At 44.3% G+C, this 22,487-nt stretch overlaps 1 protein-coding gene across 1 annotated transcript in view; it reads left to right on the top strand.

The window, feature by feature from the left end:
* The first annotated feature begins 2,135 nt into the window (after nt 1-2,135).
* The window catches only part of LOC145409274 (TOG array regulator of axonemal microtubules protein 1), a 137,582-nt gene continuing 117,230 nt past the window's right edge, over nt 2,136-22,487 (top strand). Inside the window, exon 1 of the mRNA XM_080279754.1 lies at nt 2,136-4,076. Coding sequence (XP_080135880.1) covers nt 2,136-4,076 — 1,941 coding nt within the window. The remainder of the gene's footprint in view (nt 4,077-22,487) is intronic.

Here is a 22,487-nt window from a genome sequence, read left to right as displayed (position 1 = left end):
TCCCTCCCTCCCTCCCCTCCCCGTCTGTCCCCAATCCATCACATTCTTTACAAACCATTTTTTCCTAGTATGATGGTGAGGGGGTCGAGTGGAGGCCAGGCCCCTCACCGTGATCACGTATTAGTTTACTTTATCCTTGCTGCCTACAAACGATCTAATTCAACTCAGGGGGGACATCTTTAAGCATTTACTACAATTATATTTTTTACCCTTTTATTCATTTTACCTCCTGACTTTTATTCACCTAAGGAAAGACTTGTGTTTGTGAGGTAGGTAAAGGCCACATCTAAATCCTCCATTTCGAAAGTCTCACTAAGACAACATGAAATCGTCCGTAGGAAAAAAAAAAAAATAGAAAACAAGTCATCAGATTGAAGGGGTTAATTTAAAGAGTTTATGAAGTTCTAAATAACCCATCCATTTCGAAGAAGTCTCCCATAAAGTGAATTAAATCGCCTGGAGATAGCATATATATATATATATATATATATATATATATATATATATATATATATATATATATATATATATATATAAAGCCATAGTAGTAAATAGGTCAAAGTTTTGTGTGTCTTGCCCCTGTTGAGCATAATTTCACTATACCCATTTTACTCTATCTTGGCCTAAAATTTTCGTCTGTTCATCTTGAATGCTGAATTGTAACAGTAAATTAACACTAGAACAGGATGCTAGTCACGAACAAGTGCTGTGGAAACGATGTAGAGCAGTAGCATTGGCCTTTTCCGCCACTGAGCTTCGTGAAATAAGCTGCAAAAGGACAAAAATCTAGTCAAGGTTAAGATAAAAAGGGTGTAGTATATTTTAACTCGAGATATTTTATTTATTTGTTTATTTATCTATTTATTTATTAATATTATTATTATTATTATTATTATTATTATTATTATTTTATTATTATTATTATTATTATTATTATTATTATTATTATTATTGTTGTTGTTGTTGTTGTTATTATTATTATTATTATTATTATTATTATTGTTATTATTTTTATTGTTATCATCATTATTAATATTTACATCTATTCGTTTTTTCTTTTTTTCCTTCATTGTTGTTGTTATTATTATTATTATTATTGTTATTATCATTATTAATATTTACATCTATTCGTTTTTCTTTTTTTTTTCCTTCTTTCTTTCTTGTAGCGAAGGGGTCTAAATACATGTTCTTATTCTTGACTCATTTACAGGACACAGGATGGGCCAGGAACCGGGAGGGGAGGAGGGGGGCTCAGGAGAAGAGTCCGATGAGTGTGTGACCGGCCTGTACTGAGCTTCATTATCTACGCTATACACTGCAAGAGGAAATAACCAGAGTGTGTATCAGTGAGAGTATATGCCAATCCACCCAACATTGTTCAGTGTGCAACGGGGATATGCCAAGAGTGGATTGCAGTGAGAGTGTACAACTATCAGAGTGCAATCTTCAGTCCAGGAACAGTGTACGTGATATATCCAGAGTTAATATCAGTGAAGGTATAGGAAAAAATACGACTGTACCTTCTACGACGTATTTTACATCTACGTTATATTCTACATCCACCCACAAGAGGATGTAACCGGAGTGAATATCGATGTGGCTCAAGAGGGGTTTTAATCCTAGTTGTGGTCGGGGTATATTCCTCACATAATGCCACTCGGATGCGCACAATTGATCATTCTTGCCTTAAAGTCTGGACTGAGTAACCCTGCCCCAGACCTCAATGTTCTTGATGGGGTTGAGAGAAAATATCAGTGCTAGTGTGTAATTACAGTATGCAAAATATTCTTCTTGGTATAGTGTTCAACCAGTTATACACCGCTTGCCCTACTCCTTGAAAATGCCGAGTCGTAGCAAGATAATGACACTAGTTATGGTGCTAATCACGAAGAGATGCCGTGGAAGTGATGTAACGCCGTAGTATTGTCTTATTCTGCAAAAAGACGAAAATCCCAGCCAAGTTAATGTGGACGAACTGTACTGTTGGAAGAAGCAATGACTGAGTTTGAAAATTTAGACGCAACCTAGCAGTTTCCAGTGTTGCCTAAATCTGCCACTGAGTTACATGAAATAAGCTTCAATAGGATAAAAGTCTCCAAGTTAACGTGGATGAACTTCAGTGTTTAGAAGAAACTATGGCCACGTTTGAGAATGTAGCACAACCCAACAGCTTCCTGGATGACCCTGTCCAAACGGCTGTGGTCACTCACACGCACTCCTTCCCCGGCACCCCTTCACCCACCAGCTCTGCTTATCCGGCCACCTTGCTGGGTAAAAACGAGGATGATATTGCCCCCATAAATAAGGATGATATCGTCCATCTAAGCAAGGATGATATCGTCCCTCTAAGCAAGGATGATGTCGTCCCTCTAAACAAGGATGATATCGTCCCAATAAACAAGGATGATATCGTCCCTCTAAACAAGGATGATATCGTCCCTCTAAACAAGGATGATATCGTCCCTCTAAACAAGGATGATATCGTCCCTCTAAACAAGGATGATATCGTCCCTCTAAACAAGGATGATATCGTCCCTCTAAACAAGGATGATATCGTCCCTCTAAACAAGGATGATGTCGTCCCTCTAAACAAGGATGATATCGTCCCTCTAAACAAGGATGATATCGTCCCTCTAAACAAGGATGATGTCGTCCCTCTAAACAAGGATGATATCGTCCCTCTAAACAAGGATGATATCGTCCCTCTAAACAAGGATGATATCGTCCCTCTAAACAAGGATGATATCGTCCCTCTAAACAAGGATGATATCGTCCCTCTAAACAAGGATGATATCGTCCCTCTAAACAAGGATGATATCGTCCCTCTAAACAAGGATGATATCGTCCCTCTAAACAAGGATGATATCGTCCCTCTAAACAAGGATGATATCGTCCCTCTAAACAAGGATGATATCGTCCCTTTAAACAAGGATGATATCGTCCCTCTAAACAAGAATATCATCCCTCTAAACAAGGATGATATCGTCGCTCTAAACAAGGATGATGTCGTCCCTCTGGCACCACAAGGACAAAACTCCAGCTCCCGAGCGTCTTCCACTCGTTCTTCACTCTCAGGGAGTCGCTCTTCGCCTTCCCCCACTTTGTCACTTAGAAAATCCTCGTCACGTGCCCCAAACTCGGATTACCTGGAGCATTCTCTCGCCGTTTTCAAGGCCAACCACGATGGCAGTCCCATTTCAGCCAGGAAGAGGAGTCGGTTGGGGAAATATTCATCACCCGACTTTTCTCGCCAACGAAGTGATTCGGTGTCTCCCGATTATTCCTGTCTTCCAAAGGACAAAATACAGTTTATTCTTTCGCTGAAAGACGAACTGAAGAAGCACAATACCATTCCCGCAAATTTTAATAAACTAGGATTTTTTGAGGAGGTGAGCAAGCTGCTGGCTGACGAAGTGTGGGAGATCCGAAACGAAGCCACGCTACTCGTTCTCGACCTAATACCATACTTGAAGACTGATCTGGACAGATGCATGTCGCTCCTCTTACCCAACCTCATACCAAACCTGGGCGACCGTCACACAAGGCTGCAGAAGTCCACCGTGAAACTATTGGCTGCCTACATTGCAACCACGAAGGACAAAAGCAGGCTGGTGGAGGACCTGGTTACTTACGGACTCAACCACAAGAGCAGGAGAGTCAGCAGATTAGCCACTCTGAACACGGTGCCTCTTCTCACGAACGAGCTCAAGGAGGTTAACATGAGCTCCCTCGCCCAGGCACTGTACAAGAAGGCCCAGGATGATGAAGTAAGCCCCGTTGCTCTCCCGACCTTGGCTGCTCTCCGCTCTCTTGTCGGGAGGGAGAAACTGACCAGCCAACTAAGCAGCCTGAGCTCTGAATCTCTTGAGCGGTTGGAGAAGTTCCTCGAGGGAGTGGAGAGCAGTGAAGAACAGTGGAGAACAGTGAAGAACGGTGAAGAAAACCCCAATCCCTGTGATGCCAGTGACGATGATGACGATGACGTGGTGATGCTTCGAGTGCCGAGACAGCGATCACATCATCACCTGGAGTTCGGGGTGGTGGACACTGCTGTCATGGAGAAAATACGCCACCCGGTGAGTACACTATCTGCCATCATTATTATTATTATTTTTTTTTAAGGTAGAGTGGAAGGGAAAGAGACAAAGGGAGGGAGGACGGTGTGATGAGCATAGGAAGGGAGGAGGAGGAGGAGGAGAGGGCCAAAGAGAAAAGGGAGGAAGAGTAATGAGGGAGAGTGTGTGGAATGGATTATGTTTTCGTAGAACACTTATTGGAATACTTTAGACAGTACCGGTAGTTGGCTTACTGAAGTGTTGAAGAGAGAGAGAGAGGCACAACCCACTTTAAGCTGTTATCTGTAATTAATCCTTTCAATACGAGGCCGTCCTGCTTACTGCTTTCACCACCAGACGATTTTATTCAGCCAAGGGGGAAACTCTTATAGCCATGGAGTTGTGGAAGGCTTTATCTAACCCCTTCAGTTCGAAAAATATCCCTTAAGCTGATTAAAATAGTCTGGTGGCAAAGAAGGATAAAGTAAAAAAATAATGGGAGGGTGACGTTAACGAAATGTAAAAAATAAATTGTTTTTGGACTAAATTGGCAAGTTCCAGTGTTAGGGTTTGTGAGTTATATTTGGAGTAAAGTATTTTCAGACTCCGTCGTGCTTCGTGTGTGTGTGTGTGTGTGTGTGTGTGTGTGTGTGTGTGTGTGTGTGTGTGTGTGTGTGTACAAGGTCTTCGATTAATTGAGACAGCGTAATAGGATAGGTTATTGATTCTGGTTATGTGAAAGCGTTTACTCATTACGTAATCTTTGAGTCACACACACACACACACACACACACACACACACACACACACACACACACACACACACACACACACACACACACACACACACACACACAGTCATATACATTGCCCACCACACTGACATCCCCCCTCCATCGTACTTCTCCATCTTGGGGAAGGGTTTATTCTGGCTGCCACTCTCCTTTCGAGGGCCCTTTTCAGCACTGAGCCACATAAGGAGTGTTCCAGTAACTTAACGTCGTATCCTTTACATGCACCATATTCTCTCTCATTGCCATCTCACTGCCCATCATCTTCCTCACCACCTCCTTCACTTCCTCTCGGGCCATTCTTCATGCTCTCCACCCATTCCTCTACCACACTATTTCCTCCTCTTCCTTTCAGTCCCATCCTCTTCCTCTCTTCCCCTTCCTCTTTCTCTTTGCCCCCTTTTCTTCCTCTCTACGCTTTCCTCTTCCTCACAACTTCCTCCCCTTCCTCTCTACCCCTGCCTCTTCCCCTTATCCCTTTCGTCATCCTCTCTACCTCATCTACCTCTAGGCCTCATTCTTTTCTTCTCTACTCCTCTTCCTCTTTATCAGTTCATTTTCCTTTCGATCGTTTCCTCTTTCTCCCTACCTCTTCCTCTTCACACCTCCTCCTGTGCACTACCTTTCCTCTCCTCTTTACCCCTTATCCTTTCTCTCTATACCTCCTGTTCCTCTTGTCACTCTTCTTCAGCCCTCCTCTTCCTCTTCTCCTTCCTCCTCCACAGCTCGGTAAATGATGCAGTGTACGCCACTCTTCTTCCTTTTTCTTTCTACCTCCTCTTGTTCCTCTCTACTCTATCCTCTTAGATCGTTCCCATTTCCGTGCCCTTCCTCGTTACCTCTTCCTCTTCCTCTCTACCTCCTCTTCATCCTCTCTGCTTCTTCCTCTTGGCCTATTCCCATTTCAGTGCCCTTCCTCTTTGTCTCTTTCCCTTCCTCTCAGTTTTCTGTACCTTAATTACCTCTTTCTCTTCATATCTACTTCCTCATCTTCTTTAGTTCCTCTTCCTCTCGTCCTCTTCCTCTTCCTTTTACCTCCTTCTTTTCCCTTTTAACCCTTCCTCATCCTTTCCACGCCCTCTACTTCACCTCTTCCTCTCTACGTCCTCTTCATCTTTACCTCTTGCTTTCTACTTTCTCTTTACTTCTTCCACTCTACTACCGCCTCCTCCTTACCTCTTCCTCTCCCTCTTTACTTCCTGTTAGTTCGTGTATTGATGCAGTGTACGTCCTTGCCTGGTAAATAATCCATCCTATCAGTATATTGAGCGACCCTTCACGCACACCGCCGCTCAACTCACCTACATTGCCTTTCACGACGTTATACACGAGAGAGAGAGAGAAGTGTCCGCTAAACTTCGCATAAATTCCCATCTTTCCAGCTTGAATGCTGAGTTTTAAGGACAGAATGACACTAAATTACGGTGCTAGTCATGATGAAGTGCCATGGGATGTATATAGAGCGTTATTTTTATCTGCACGCCTTCCACTACGTAACACAACAGAAGTATGTCTGTATAGCTAAGCATAAATTCTCATCTGTCCATCTTGAATGCTGAGCTGTAAGAATAGATTGACAGTAGATGATGGTGCTAGTCATGAAGAAGTGTCATGGGAAGTATATAAAGCGTTTTTTTTTTTTTTTTTTAATCTAAAGTCGCAGAGGAGACTATGCTCCTTTTACTTGGCCTAAAATTTTCATCTCCATCTTTTGAATGCTAAGTTGTAAGAATAGATTGACACACGATTATGGTGCTAACCATGAGGAAGTGCCGTGGAAGGGTTCTAGAGCCACAATATCGTATCATTCCGCCACTGAGCTAAGTTAAATAGGCATCAAAAGGACGAGAAATTGGGCCAAATTAAGGGAAAACGAGTGTAGTTACATCGGCTGCCTTCCTTGAACCTCGTGTCGTGTTTTTTCTTAGTTCTTGCTGTTTCCAGACGATTTTAATAAGATTACAACACCCTGATAGTGAAGGAGGGTTAATATCTAACCCCTCCAGTTCGAAAAAGACACACAAAAAGCGAAAAAAAAAAAAAAGGACGATGGTAACCCGAAGATAATATTTAAATTGCTTTCGTACAGAACTGGTTAATTATGTTCTTTATTTTTACTCTTTTTTTCGAGATTAATATTCTATCCGCTGTTATGGCTTTCGTTTTTCTTGTTTGCTATTGTGTGTGTGTGTGTGTGTGTGTGTGTGTGTGTGTGTGTGTGTGTGTGTGTGTGTGTGTGTGTGTATTTCGCTTGCGTGGTGTGATTTGTTTGTTTTTCTTCCGTTTTCTTTGATGGCTCCGTTTTCGTGGTACGCATATCGGAATACTTTTGTTAGTACTGGTAGTTAGGTTATTGGGAAGAGAGAGAGAGAGAGAGAGAGAGAGAGAGAGAGAGAGAGAGAGAGAAAGAGAGAGAGAAAACCACCCGAAATTTGGCACGCGCCCCACGACCCCCCCCCCCCCACTCTGATGCTGCATTCCAGTGTGTGAAGAAGTGTAGAGTCGAAGTGTATTATTAATGTCGTGGGCGCGGTTGGGGAGCTTGGATTATGTCAGGGCGGTCGATGGGGGGCTCTTGGGGGGCAGGGGGTGAGGGGGCAGGGGGTAAGGGGGAAGGGGGTACAGGAGGGGGAGTGGGAAAGTAATGTGCCTTTGTCCAGATTGGGTGAAGGAGCCAGGGTTGTAAATGTCTCAGATTGAGTGTGTGTGTGTGTGTGTGTGTGTGTGTGTTTGTGTGTGTGTGTGTGACAGACAGATAGAGACTGTCTAAGACTCTAAGATACGAGTTTTGTTGACTTACCTCTCTCTCTCTCTCTTTCTCTCTCTCACACACACACACACACACACACACACACACACACACACACACACACACACACACACACACACACACACACACACACACACACACATATTCAGTTGCGTATTTTTGTTACTGATTCATTCAGTTCAGAGAAACGCACCGAAGCTAAAAGGGTTCACACACACACACACACACACACACACACACACACACACACACACACACACACACACACACACACACACACACACACACACACACACACACAAAGATTGAAAAAATAAATTCAGAATAAATGACAATGTTGTGCAAGCGAGTAAAAGGAAGGGAGGAAATTAACAAGAAAAACCTACATAATACATAACAAAAGGCCAAGAGGACGCAGCCAAAAAGTAAATGAAATGAAAGGTGATGAAGATGGAAGGAATTATTATTATTTTACCTGAGTGACTGGGTCGTGGAAGCAGCACCTGCATAACTAAATTTGTGTGTGCTAAAAAAATTTACGGATTTAGCCATTTCACAACGACCATGCCCTATATTTTATTCCTGGATCCGTTTGTTGGTTATGATATGATTACCACCCAGCGTAAAAATTGTTTCTTGGGTTACATTTCCTTACGGTGACGCCATGCATTTTGTTCCTGGATCTGTCATTTGGTTATGATATGATTACTACCCAGCGTAAAAAATAGTTGTTTTAGTGACTGGAATCCATTTGACTTGTTACTCACTGTAGTCTCCTTAAAGTATGACTACGAGTGGATGGATGGTAGGCGCCTCCAGTCGTCACTAAATGTAGAGATAACACTACATCAAGTGAGTGGATGGCGGGGACTTCCACACAATACGAGTACATAGCTATAGAACTGTACTACAAAGTCTCCTGCGCCAATAAAGAACAGTTCAATGGAGTTGGCACACCGTATCCTAAATAATGTGACATGAACGCGTATGATCGGCCCACCATCTTGCATGCCTCGCGTATTTGTACCTCTCACTCAGGTTATGTAGAAGTTGTGGGCAGATCTTTTATAGATTTTTCCTTTTCTGGATGTTTGTGGCCTCTGGAACTGCTGATGGGGGTTTTGTGTTGATATATTGAGGACAGTATTATTTCGCTTCTTGGATAATACGTCTTTAAAATATTTACTTACACACACACACACACACACACACACACACACACACACACACACACACACACACACACACACACACACACACACACACACACACACACCATTTCAGTAACCCATACACATTCATTATTGATATTTATGTACAGGTATATAGATTATATTACACAAGGCTATTAGGTATTGCAACAGTAATAGTAGTAGTAGTAGTAGTAGTAGTAGTAGTAGTAGTAGTAGTAGTAGTAGTAGTAATAATAATAATAATAATAATAATAATAATAATAACTGTGTGGCTATTGTCTGCTAATGAATCTTTATATTTTACATATCGTTTTCGTATGTCCAAGTCAGGCCATAGACTAGATGTTCTGTTCTCTGAGGCTTATTAATCCTATCACCGTGCAACAGAGAGCATCACATACCGTCACATAGCACAACTTGAGCACTAGTACTATTCCTCTCATTCTTACTTCATGCAAGGCTAACTTATTCGGGAGAGGTGTGATGATGTTTGAGTGTGTGTGTGTGTGTGTGTGTGTGTGTGTGTGCAGTCGTGTGAGAATGGACACACATATCAGAATGTCTTTGTATATAATTATGATAATGCGTTATTGCAGGTGTGTGTGTGTGTGTGTGTGTGTGTCTGTGTGTGTCTGTGTGTGTGTGTGTGTATGTGTGTGTGTGTGTGTGCGTGCGTGCCTGCGTGCCTGCGTGCGTGTGTGATGACAGGGGGTCAGCAGGTTGCACTGAGTCACGTCATATTGCAGCCACCTCCTATTCCTAACCCATAAACTTAAGCAGGATTTAAGTGGCAATTCTCAGACCACTACTTACAGTCCCATAATTCTGGCCTCCTAAGATGAATATAATCGTCTGGTGGGAGCCAAACTGGAGGTCATAGCCAGAGGGAAATAAAGATGTAGACAGTTCCAGAGTTGATCTTTTCTGTATATGAAAGATTGAGAATTTTGGTTAACTCTTGAATTATATTGATTTATAGTGCTGAACAGAAACTGGATGAGAGTGTGTTGCTTCACGTCATTAAGAAATTAACTCAGAATTTCGTAAGGGGGTTTGCCTAATTTTTTAAAAGAATCATAAATAAGTAAATGAATTATTGATGCCATGATAAGATAGTAAAAATTTTGTGCCCTCTCCTTCCCTGGTTTAAAGAATCGTAAACAGAAAAATGAATTATGAAGGTAGTGATAAAATGATAAAAATTCTTTGGTCTCACGTTCCCTGAGCCTAAGCTGCCTCACGTGACCCCATAAGAGATGACGTGCCAGCTCAGCCGTATCATTTTCCCTCCCTCTTCCCTCCATCTTGGCCGCTGTGACCCCTTCTCCGCCTCTCACAGTCTCTCCTTCCCTCCTCCTCCTCTCCCTTCATTCATTTCCCTTCTCTCTTCCCCGGCCCAGTCACGCACCCTCACACATATCCTCACCCACCCAACACACCAATCCTCCTCTGCATCACATACCCACAACATAGCATTAATTTTCTCCCTCCTCTATTTCATGTATCTCACCTTCCCTCTCATTCAAATACTTTCCCTCCGTTATTTCCTACTCTTTCCCTCTCTTCCCTGTTCATCACCTACTTTCAACTGTGCACACTCCTCCCCCTTCCCATCTCCAACACACTCTCTCCTCTCTCTTCGTACTCTCTCCATTCCTCCATCTCTCCCACCCTCTTTCTCTTTCCCGGCCCAGTCACGCACCATCACATATCCCGGACCCCGCCACATGCCACACACCTATGCATCAGGCACATATCCACAATATAATTTGCCATCATTTTCTTCTGGTAAATAAGCTATCGTTTTGCAGAAAGACGTGGTACACACACACACACACACACACACACACACACACACACACACACACACACACACACACACACACACACACACACACACACACACACACACACACACACACACACACACACACACACATGCTCGCGCGTTCACGTCTTGCCGATATATATATTTTTTAAGTCATGATTTTCAAATATTTTTACTCTTTCCTACGCTACTTTGGCAGAGGGAGTGGTAGGTGGGTGAGAGCCTTCCTCCTTTGTATCAGTTCTCACAGTAGTTGGTTAGATATTTACGTACTTGTGAGTGGTTTAACCCCAGCAATAACCTTTATATTTGGTCTCTCTTGTGTACTGTCTTTGAGCTGTATACTCATAAGTTTGTGTGTGTGGTGGTGGGGTGTTTATGTGTGTGTGTGTGTGTGTGTGTGTGTGTGTGTGTGTGTGTGTGTGTGTGTGTGTGTGTGTGTGTGTGTGTGTGAGAGAGAGAGAGAGAGAGAGAGAGAGAGAGAGCTGCATTCTCCATTCCTTGTCTGTTGTATAAATTATGTATCATAGTTAAAACAGAAAGCTAGATGTAAATTGCTTGTGAATCAAGGAGCCGCATTTTAGGCTACATGGAAGGCTTCGTAGCACCTCTTTCTTATCAATTTATTTAATCTACTGCTTCGTAATATTCTCTCGTATGTTATGTATATCACTTATCGAAATACTGTGCGTCATATATAAATGGATCTGGTGCTGCAGTATGAGTGAGTCGCCAAGGAAAAGGTGTTACGAAGGTGTTACGATATCCCCAAATCCAGTGAGACTACGATCCGAGGTGCAGGTGTTCAGTGTAGATCCGGTTACACAGGTGATGCGAGTGAGTCATCCACTGGGGTGTTGAACAGATGCACTGAGGGACGCATGATTAGCAGTGCCTTTGGGGTTGCGAGCCTCTGATATTAAAAAAAAAAAAACGTATCTGGTCTAGCTTTCCTCTTCCATGATGGAAAGACTCAAACACAGCTGCTGTAACATTTTTTTTTATTTAACTTGTTTTTCTTTCCTTTGATCATCTTCCCTTAAAAAAAAACAAAAAACAAAAACGTATTTTTGACTGTACACTGCGAAAACTAGACTCTCACTCAGAAGCACAGCCACTCTGACACATTTCCAGACACACTTCTTATTCTATCTGCAACAGTCTTCCACACCCTTACCTATCACTACTCCATGACGTCCCCTAAGAATCAGTTGTACTTCCTTACGCAGAAAACACAACTTGAACTTGCATACTGTAGTAGAACTGCCTGCCCAAGTTAGGTTTGTGCCAGCCGGCCGCTGCAGTACATATATACCGGCACATGTAGAAACAAATATGTCAAAGGAATTTCTCTCTCTCTCTCTCTCTCTCTCTCTCTCTCTCTCTCCTACCTAATAAGGGATGCGTGATAAAATGTAGTTTCAGTGGTGTATTGCTCTGGAATAAAAAGAAAAATATTCACACACACACACACACACACACACACACACACACACACACACACACACACACACACACACACACACACACACACAAGTTCGCATCCCAATATTACATCAAACTTATCCCTGCAGACATACACACCCCACATTACAGTTGCATAAACAAACTCATCGGTATTACGGTTGGAATTTACGGTACTCTGTCATGATATATTAGGCCAGGACAATAGCGAGCGATCAGCAGGATATACAAGCGCTCTGGGAATGACCACCAGACACGGAGAGCTGCAGAACGTAAACAAAAAGACCAAACGAAAATTAAGATGGGCGGTGGTGTTGCAGAAAGTAAACAAAAAGACGACACAGTTCAAAAGACGGACGATGGAGTTGCAGAAAGTAGACAAAAAGACCGTGCGAAAACTAAAACAGGCGATGGAGTTGCAGATAGATAACAGAGAGGCGATATGGAAATAAAGATGGGCTGTTGAGTTGCAAATAGGTCTACAATTGTACTCCTATGTGAACAGTGACAAGGGGAAACTAACTTTGTCCAAGAATCTGAGCGGTCTGAGAATCGAACCCACATTCTTCCAGCTGCGAACTAGACGTGGTGACCCATGCATCACCGGCTGTCCTTTTTTAGAGTTCGGCCAACCATCACCATGTATTGTTGGGGGTTGTTATTGCACGGGATGCTGTACAGTTCCTTTCCGCGGATGGAACCTCGCTTCTCCTTCACGTCTTTTCCCTCCTGCTCTCGCGTTCCTCCAATTTATTTACACCTAACCAACTACTTTCCTCCCTCCCTTCCCCCTCCCCACCGAACATACCTCCCCTCCTTGTCTCTCGACCCCCTCATCTCGCTGTACCGTATATTTTCGTCTCCGTATCCAAAGAGGGTCTAAGTGGTCCCGAATCTGTTGTGTCATTTCAGCAAACACAATATCCTTTTATGTGGGTGTAGTTGTTCTTTTTGATCACCTCATGGCTATGTAAAATCAGGACATCTGTTATATAGTCCTAATAACGCATAGGCTTGTTTTATTTCGCTTTTGCTAGGGCGAGCTGTGAAATCAAGACATTTTGTACATGCCTAATATCACATTCTCGTTTTACTTTATTCTGTTTTTATATTTATTTTTGTCCGACCATTGTTGTTGACAGTTCGATTTGTTTGGTAGCCCTAGTAACAAGCTTTCTTTTCTTCTTCGTCTTTTTTGCGATAACTTTTTTTTTTGCCACTTACAAATGGAGTTGTACCATGCTAACATTTTTTTTTTTTTGCTAGTGGTGTTCTCATGCTGCGCTATTCCACCGTTGCTGTGATGTCTTGTTTCCAGGGATAGGCAGTGTTTGTGGGGTCTTGCGTGGCTGTGGTCATTCTGCGTGGTTGTGGTGATGTGTGGTTGTTGTGGTGCTGCTGAGTGGCTGTAGTATTTTTGTGTGATTGTGGTGGTATGTGGCTGTGGTGGTGAAATATGACTGTGCTGATGAAATGCGGTTGCGACACTCTTGGCTGGTTGTGGTGGTGCTGGGTGGCTGCGGTGATGTTGTGATGGTGATTTGTGGTTGTGGTGGTGACGTGTGGTTGTTGTGGTGGTGACGGATGGTTGTGATGACATTGCGTCGTCCCCGTGTAGTATTGTGTAGCTTTGTGGATACTGCGTTGTTACCATCTCGTTACATGGTTGTGGGGGTGTATGCGTTCGTGTTGGTGTCCTTGCGTGGTTGCCGTGGTTTTTCTGTTTGCTGTAATGTTGCGTGGTGGTCCCGGCCTTGCGTGTTAGGCGTAGTGCTGCGTTGATGCTGTTGTTTTGCGTTTATACTTGTCATGCACAGAGGAAAAAGGGGAAATTAGGGAGACATAAAAACGTGATTATATATTAACGCTTACATTATATTGGATGGGTGAGATGGTGTCAATTGTTGGTGGAAAACCCGTATCGTTGTAATAGGCCTAATAGTTCTGATACGATACTTAGTATTTCTTTTAATGACTTGGCTGCCAGGTGTAGTTGGATGTTGGGGAGAGAGAGAGAGAGAGAGAGAGAGAGAGGGGGGGGGGAAGAGAGTTAATGTTAATCTTGTAGCCCCGGTCCCCCCCCCTTGAAAAAAAAAAGGTGCCCTTCCATTTGTTTTATTATCATCATCATCATCATCATCATCAAGCGCACTCCTTCACGCCTCTTATTTTCTCTCATTTTTTCTACCCTCTGACTCTTTCTTTTATTCATCATTCCTTCAGCCCCCATTTTTTTTCTCTCTCGCTCCTTTTCTTCTGTTCTCCTACTCATTCCCTTTTCTCACTTCCCTTCCTCCCTCTCTCTCCTCTTTTCTCACACCTTCAGCTCTCTCTTCTTACCTCTTTAACTCTCTCTCTCTCTCTCTCTCTCTCTCTCTCTCATCTCACTTCTTCCTCCTTTTTCACCTTCCATCTTCCATCTCTCCTCCCTTCTTCCCTCATTCCCCTACCCTTCTTTCCCTTCACTCCTCCTCCTCCTTCCCACTCCCCACAAATAAGCATAATATCACGAGACAGTAACTAATGGACCTTACGACAATCCAGCCCTAATAATAACCCATCTTATCATATAAATAAATACACACACGTCACGCGCCATCGTAAATCACAAACACACTTACGATCGATCCACGTCGTAACTTAAGGCGCCGTAAGAACAAAAGATAAGGGAAAATATGGGGAAGAAAATTTTATCCTCTTTCCCTGTCGTAAGTTAATATTTGAGTGTGTATTGTTATTTTCTTGGATTTTGTAACGCCTTGTTCATATCGACTTATTCTGTAAATTACGCCTCGCTGTCCTCTTGTATGTTATTGATGCAAAGTATATAGGTATTTGGACGATATTAATAGCATACAGGGGAATGTTAAGGTATAGTATGCTAAAAAAAATCGCTAAGGAAGGGGTGCTACGAAGCCTTCTGTCACTCAGAATGCGATCCCTGATTTCGTAGAGAACAAGAAATATAGTAAAAATATGCTGTCTCTCTCTCTCTCTCTCTCTCTCTCTCTCTCATTGCTTATCGTAAATTAGAATTGTTTTCAGAGGATGTCTCTCCCCCCCCTCTCTCTCTCTCTCTCTCTCTCTCTCTCATTGCTTATCGTAAATTAGAATTGTTTTCAGAGGATGGCTAAGAGACATAGAGAGAGAGAGAGAGAGAGAGAGAGAGAGAGAGAGAGAGAATTGTAACTGCTTTTATTTTCGCTGTCACTAACGATTTTCTTGCTTTTAGGTCACCTGAGAGAGAGAGAGAGAGAGAGAGAGAGAGAGAGAGAGAGAGAGAGAGAGAGAGTCACTTCTGGTTACCACCGTACATTTTCCTTATTTCTCGTCTCTCCCATTTTATTTATTTATTTACTTATTTATTAACTTTACTGCTAGGTGATCTTAATAACCTCTTTAATTCGATTATGTATTTTTCATTTTATTCTCTCCATCTTCAGACGATTTTCCTGGACATAATAGAGGCATTTTGAAAGTGGAAGGGTTGGATACAGCCCTCATTAACCCTTAAGTTATATTTTCCCATCTTAATAAAATCGTCAGGAGAGAGGAAGAAGAAAGTGAAAATTAAATAAACGTAATAAGGAAGAAAATACGTCACCGGAGTGAAGGGGTTAATATAAGGAGAGACGTCAGGTGATGAAGGATTTAGGGCTCGTCTTTTGTTTAATAAGCTTCCTAACACCTTTTCCTTAGCGATTGATTTTTGGATATGGCTGGTTAAAAAATACGTGTTTTAAGAAGAACCACATACAATTGATATTAGTCTTTTTCTTTTTTCTTTTTTTTCTTTTTTTTTTTAAGTTGTTGCGGGTCGTCTTTCATAACCACATCAGATTTTGTTAAAGTTTTAGGGTTGTCGTGCTGTCTGGTCGTGTCGTGGTCGTTTTTCTGAGTCGTATGTTTATGGTTTATGGACTGGGCGAAGTAGTGGTCAGGGGAGTGTGTGTGTGTGTGTGTGTGTGTGTGTGTGTGTGTGTGTGTGTGTGTGTGTGTGTGCGTGTGTGTGTGTGTGTGTGCGTGCGTGCGTGCGTGCTTACTCCTTTCTCTCCCCCTCTTTGCCCTCTCTCCCTTCCTCCCTCTTCTTTCCCCTCACTCCTCCTCCCTCCCTCCCTCCTCACTCCACTTGCTTTCCTTTCCGTCTCTCTTCGACACCCCATTTTTACTCCCTCCCTCCTTAATCCTTCAGCCCAGCTCCTTCAAATGCCAATGTTTTTCGAGGAAGTGAATAATGCTGTCTTGGTGGCGGTGGATTGGCTGTCTGGGCTTGTGAGAATGCAGGGGTTCTCTTCATATTAGTCTTCTCTTTGTCTTCTCTTTAAACTGTTATGTCTTCTTCTTGTCTTCTTTTTCTTCTTCTCTTCACAGTTTTCCTCCTCCTCCTCCTTCTGCTTTTTTCGTTTTTTGTGTGTGTTTTTCCTTCTCCTCCTCCTCCTCCTCCTCCTCTTTATAACCATCCTTACCATCATTTCTTTGCCGGTCCTTTTAGTGTCTGGCGAGAGAGAGAGAGAGAGAGAGAGAGGGAGAGAGAGAGAGAGAGAGAGAGAGAGAGAGAGAGAGAGAGAGTAATTGAACCTAATTCAAACGCACTAAGTATAAAGGCTCGCTGGTTGGGGAGATGGGGGAGAAGGCCAAGGTTACAGGGAACAAGGGAACAGAGAGAGAGAGAGAGAGAGAGAGAGAGAGAGAGGAGAAGAAAAAGAAGAATTAATATCTGACTGCAAAATTTTCATGAGAATTTGATCAACTGAGTGACAAGCAATTGATATCATGTCGCCCAGGGAACGATGTGCTGTAGGGCGCCTGGTGGTCTAGAGGGTTGAGGTGCACCAACCAAATATGATCCTTAATTATTCATGTCCGAGGGGTTAGTTTGGGTTAGGTGCTTATATTATGATTTTTAGGAAAGAGCAGCTGTTTACTCTCGTCTTAAATTTCTGTGCTAAATAGTCTAGCCCCGGACCCCTACACACACACACACACACACACACACACACACACACACACACACACACACACACACACACACACACGTCCTGGATTAAGTAAAACCGACACATTCTCCATTACCTCGAGCAGCTAATAACAAGGATGTATATATTTCACGCTGAGGGGGTTGTGGTGAGTGACAGAGCCCCCCCGCCTCACCCTTTTTCCATCCACCTCCACTCCCCCCTTCCACCTACACTCCCTCAATCCACCTCCAGATCCCCCAACTACCTCCACACCCCCTCTACTCACGTGCTGTCCCTCGTCCACCTCCTCTCCCCCACCCACCTCCAACCTCCTCCCCACCCACCTCCAACCTCCTCCCCACCCACCTCCAACCTCCTCCCCACCCACCTACATTCCTCCCATCCACTTCCAATCCCTCCATCCATCTCCAATCCTTCCATCCATCCCCAACCTCCTTCCCACCCACTTCCACTCCCCCCATCCACCTCCAGATCCCCCACCCACCTCCACTCCCCTCCTGCTTACCTCCACTCCTCCCTCCCCCTCCCCCACCTTCTCACCCCTTTCCCTATTGATGAGCAACTTACGTGACCTCGTTTGTGGCCCTCATGACCTTGACTGCGGCGCGACGGTAGCCAGAGTGACCTGCCATGCCACCGCCTCATTGCTGACCCTCTCGTGACCTGACCTCCTTCCTCTTCCCAGCTATTTTTTACGTCCCTTCCCCCCACCGCCTTCCTTTCCCCCACTTCACCCCTTCCCCCTCCTTACTCCTTCTCCCTCCTCCCTTTCTCAGCTCCTCACCGTGCCCACTTCCACGCTCACCTTAATTTTACTTATATTTCGCTCTCCATTGCTTTTACCTAACACATTCTTACCTTTGCTTTATGCCACCTGAGACATTCTTTACTACTCTCCCATCTCTCTCTCATTTCTCTCCCATTTTTCTCCCCTATTTTCACGTACTCCCCACCCTACTCTTATACTACCCTTTTCTGTTGTCGCTTAACATATCCCTATCTCTGCTTCATCCCACCTCACCTCACTTTTATCTTACTCTTACCACCATTTTGTCCTTCACTGCTTGTACTGTCGCGATCAAACGTTCACCGAGGCATCCCTGCCGACTGTGGCGATGGAAAGGCTTCATGGATTACATTTATGTGGAGTGAAACACAGAACAGTAATGCCAGAGGAAAAAGGGTCCTGTCGTATACTGGGGGAGGAATGAGAAATGTGGAAGGTAAGGCACATTATTGGCAAGGATCTGTAGGCGAATTTTTGCTCGCAAGGGAACCGATTTAACCAACGAGAATGCGACCTTACTTTCCTATGTATTTCCTTTACCAACACGTCTTCATTTTGCCTCCATCCTCCCCTATTCCTTTATCCAGCCCCTCTCCCTTCTCCCACCTTATCCATCCTCCTCTCCTTACTTCCCTTCCCCACCACCCACCGACCCTAACCATCCCCACTGTTTTTCCTGCACTGTATTTCATCTTAACCCAGACCATATCCTTTTCCCTGTCCCTTCTTCCGTTTCCACATACCCCATCCACCCTACCTCTTTCTGTCCCTTCTCTTTCCTCCCTCACCCCCTCCCCTTTTCCTTCTCTCATCCCTCCCCCTTCCTACCTTTTCACCTCTGCTCTTCCTTTCTTTATCTTTTTTTTTTCCCTATTTCTCCATCTCCCTCCATTACCCTTTCTTCTCCCTCCTTCCCTCCCTTTGCCAGGCCGCAATGCAGGCCAGCACGCCCTGTCCTATACGCCTCCCTCCCGTCTGTCCCCCATCCCCTTCCCCTCACTTCTGTTCACCTTCCCCTCACCTCTCCCTGTCCACCATCCCCTCCCTCCCATAGCCTCCTCTGGGACATCTCTATTTTACTCTAGCTTACACCAGACGATTTTTTTAAGATAAGAGGGAGTATAGAAGCCTGAGAGTGTTTTCTGCTATAAATTGAGAAGATACGTTCGTGAAAATGTTGCTTTAACTAAGATAATGAGCGCGTCGTGTAATATTTCTCACTGCCAGTTAAAAATGATGCGAATACCGTATTATTATGAGTAGGGAAAATGATGGAGTTTATATTATGTTGCTTTTGTGTGACTCATACCTCGTCTCCCTCGTCTCCTTTTTATTTTCCCAGCTCCTCCTTTCTCTTTCTCCTTTCCACCTGACTTATCTCCTGTTTTATTCCTCATCGTCCTCTTGGTTTCTCTTTCAGTCCCTTCCTCTCCTTTCTTCTCTTCCCTGTCTGCCTTTTTTCTCCCCAACCCCCTATCCTCTCCCCACCCCAGTTCCCTCCTCTCTCCTCCCTACACCTCCTTTCCCCGTCTCTCCCTCCTCTCCTATCCTCCAGTTCTCATCCCTTCCTCCGTAGCACTCCCTATCCCTCTTCTCTCCTCGCCCCATCTTTCCTCCTCCTCCGCTTTCTTCCCTTTCGCCCGTCTTCTCTCCCCACCCCTCCTTCTCTCCCCTTTCTGTAATTTCTTCCTTACGTCCCCCGAGACAGAAGGTGCCCTTAAAAAGCACTTTATTTTGGGTGGCGGAGTGCAGTCCTGGTGGTATTTATGGTGCGTGGAGGTAGGGGGGTGGGAGTGACAGGGTGAGGTAGGGCAGGGTGAGGCAGGGTAGAGTTAGCCAGGGCAGGGTTAGGCAGGGCAGGGTGAGGTAGGGTAGGATTAGGTAGGGAGACTTTGAACTAGGAATTTGGTAAGGTAGGTCAGGGTGAGGTAAAGCAGAGGAAGGCAGGGTGGAGTTAGACCACACAAGGCGAAGCAGAACAGGGTGAGGCAGGAATATACAGTACAGTAGTTAGGTAAGGCAGGGTGAGGTGTGGCAGAATGAGATAGGGCAGGGTGAAGCAGAGCAGGGTGAGGTAGGGAAGAGTGAGGTAGGGCAGGGTGAAGCAGAGCAGGGTGAGGCAGGAATATAGTTTGGTAAGGCAGGGTGAGGTACAACAACGTGAGGTAGGGCAGGGTGAGGTGGGGATGTGATATGGGCAGGACATGGGTAGAAATAACAGGATATCTTCGTGCAATAAACAAGGTGCTCTTAGGCTGATGTCCTGCCAAAACTTCAATTCCCATGAAAGCTGGACAAAAATATACCATAACAGAAGTCTCCCAGAAGCTAAGGGATTACACCAATAAATATTAAGCACGTAATTTATGGTTCTATTGCACCCCAAACTGGAAACATGGTGTGATAATGGCTTGTTCTTTTTTCCTTGTCCTTCTTTTTTCTTTAGTTTTTTCTTTTTTCAGACTGGGCTTGATATGCAAACAGCAGACATTTTCTTCTTTCAGTTTCTTCTTCCCTTGTTTCCTCCTTCTTCCCTTGTTTCCTCCTTCTTCGTTCTTGCTTTCCTTCTTTCCCTCTCTTCATTGTCGGTGTCCCTTCATTCTCTCTCTCTCTCTCTCTCTCTCTCTCTCAGGAGGTAAATTTGCACACAGACATTAGCCACTATTTTTTCGGGTTAATAGACTCCCCAGCATCTCGTCCTTAACTTTTTGTTTTGTTTTGTTCCTGTATATGGCATGTTGATATTGTGTGCTACCTGTGCAAATTATGTTCATCATCATCATCATCATCGTAACTCGTCGCCCCTCTCGTATTCTTGTGAGGTTAGAAAAGTCTGTAACACTTCTTCCTGTGCGATCCCTTCTGCGTACTACACCTTGGTATTGTTTTCCTTGTTAATTAGGTCTTTTGAGTGAGTTCTAGGTTGCATTGATAGTGTACAAGGAAAATTCTGCCAGTTAGAGAGTTAAGAGGTTATCGTAGCTGTTGTTGGTGGTGTTGTAATCCGAAAAACTAGTCGCAAACCCGGTGGACTACAGGCTGAAGTTACCCTCCTGCAGTCCACCATTATCGGAAAATAAGGATGGAGTGTACGGATGCCTGCTGAAGTTATCTCCCTCCTTTAGTCTACTTTCCTCTTTCTCCGGAGATAGGGAGGGAGTCGAGGGATGCTTATATAACCTGGCAGTGGCGCAGTTCGATTATATCTGCCTCCACGTGAAGGCGTCCCTCTCCAGCATCAAATCATCGTAGTGAAAGGAATAACTGTGACCCCACTCCTAACCCATATGGCCCGTGACCTGTGTCGTGTCGCAGGTCATCTGGCGAGGGATGAGGCCAAGTAATAGGTCTTCAGAGTAATGAATCTTTCTTAGCCAGGTCGTTGTCGGGGCAACATATTATAACCTAATATGAATGGTTCCGTCTCGATATATTGCATGGCTCTAAGAATGAGATAATGGAAAGAGCAGGGAGGGGAAATTTGACTATAATTTTTCCACATTTACTTGGTCTAGAAATGTCGTCTCTCCATCTTTAATGCTAAGATGTGACAAGAGATTAAGGCTAGCATTGACCTCAGATAAGTACAGTGTGTGTAGATCTTGGCATTGACTCATGACCCCTTGGCCTCGTGTATCTTGTGACCCAGAGCGAAGGGAAGACGGAACACACCCTACTAGGTCATCATCTGGACTGTGGCCGAAATAGTGACATATAAAGGTGTGAAGCATGTGGGAGAGTTGCTGTACTTCAGGGAACGGACTAGTAGATCTATGCATAGGGTCATACACATAATAAAAAGGCTTATAAATCTGTGACCTCTGACCTCGTGACCCAGAGTGAAGGTGAGGTCATCGTCTGGCCAACAAATTATATATAAAGCTAATTGCCACAGCCTCACGTTATTGCTTGACCTGGGTGGAGGGGAGGGGAGGGGGACAAGAGAGGGGAAGGGGGAGGGGGAGTGGACAAGGGAGGATGTTCGAGGAAGGGGAGAACTAGGAAAGGAGAGAGGGGAGGAGGAGGAGAAGGAAAGGAATCTAGGGAGAAGGGGAAGCGGTGGAGGAGATATGGAAGAGGAAGGTGAGGAGGTACGCGAAGAAGGGGAGAGGGAGGAGGAAGTATAAAAGTCGGAAAGAAGGTATAATCAATGAGGGTGGGTTTAGGAGACACGGGGGTGGGGGAAGAGGAACCTAAGGAGGGGAGGCGGAGAAAATGGGGTGAGAGAGGACGAAGTAGAGAAGGGGAGAGGTGGAGAAAGGAATAGGAGGGAGGGGGAGGAATGGCGAGAGGACGGAGGAAAGGAAGGATAAGAAGGGATGGAGAGAGGAATGGAAGATGTTGGAGGGAGAGGAGAGGGAAGCTGGAAAGGGGGAGGGGGGACGAAAGAGAGAACAAGGTGAAAACTAGCAGTGAGGAGGAGGGAGATCGGGGTGAAAGAGATTCATTTTGTTACGCGCCCCGCACCCATATAATCTGAAGGTAGTTTTCGAGATGAGCGGGAGTTTGGAATGATTTAAATCGTCTGTCAGCAGAGAGAATAAAACACTCATGCATAACGAGGGCATCAGAGGGTTAGTTGTTGTTGTTGTGGTCCCAGGCTGATGTGACTGTGAACCC

Source organism: Coenobita brevimanus, chromosome 80, assembly GCF_032717465.1.
Source record: "Coenobita brevimanus isolate Jiangsu-jjx chromosome 80, ASM3271746v2, whole genome shotgun sequence".
NCBI classification, from domain to species: domain Eukaryota; kingdom Metazoa; phylum Arthropoda; class Malacostraca; order Decapoda; family Coenobitidae; genus Coenobita; species Coenobita brevimanus.
Note: the sequence above shows the minus strand (reverse complement) of the source record. Positions and strands in the feature narration are given on the sequence as shown.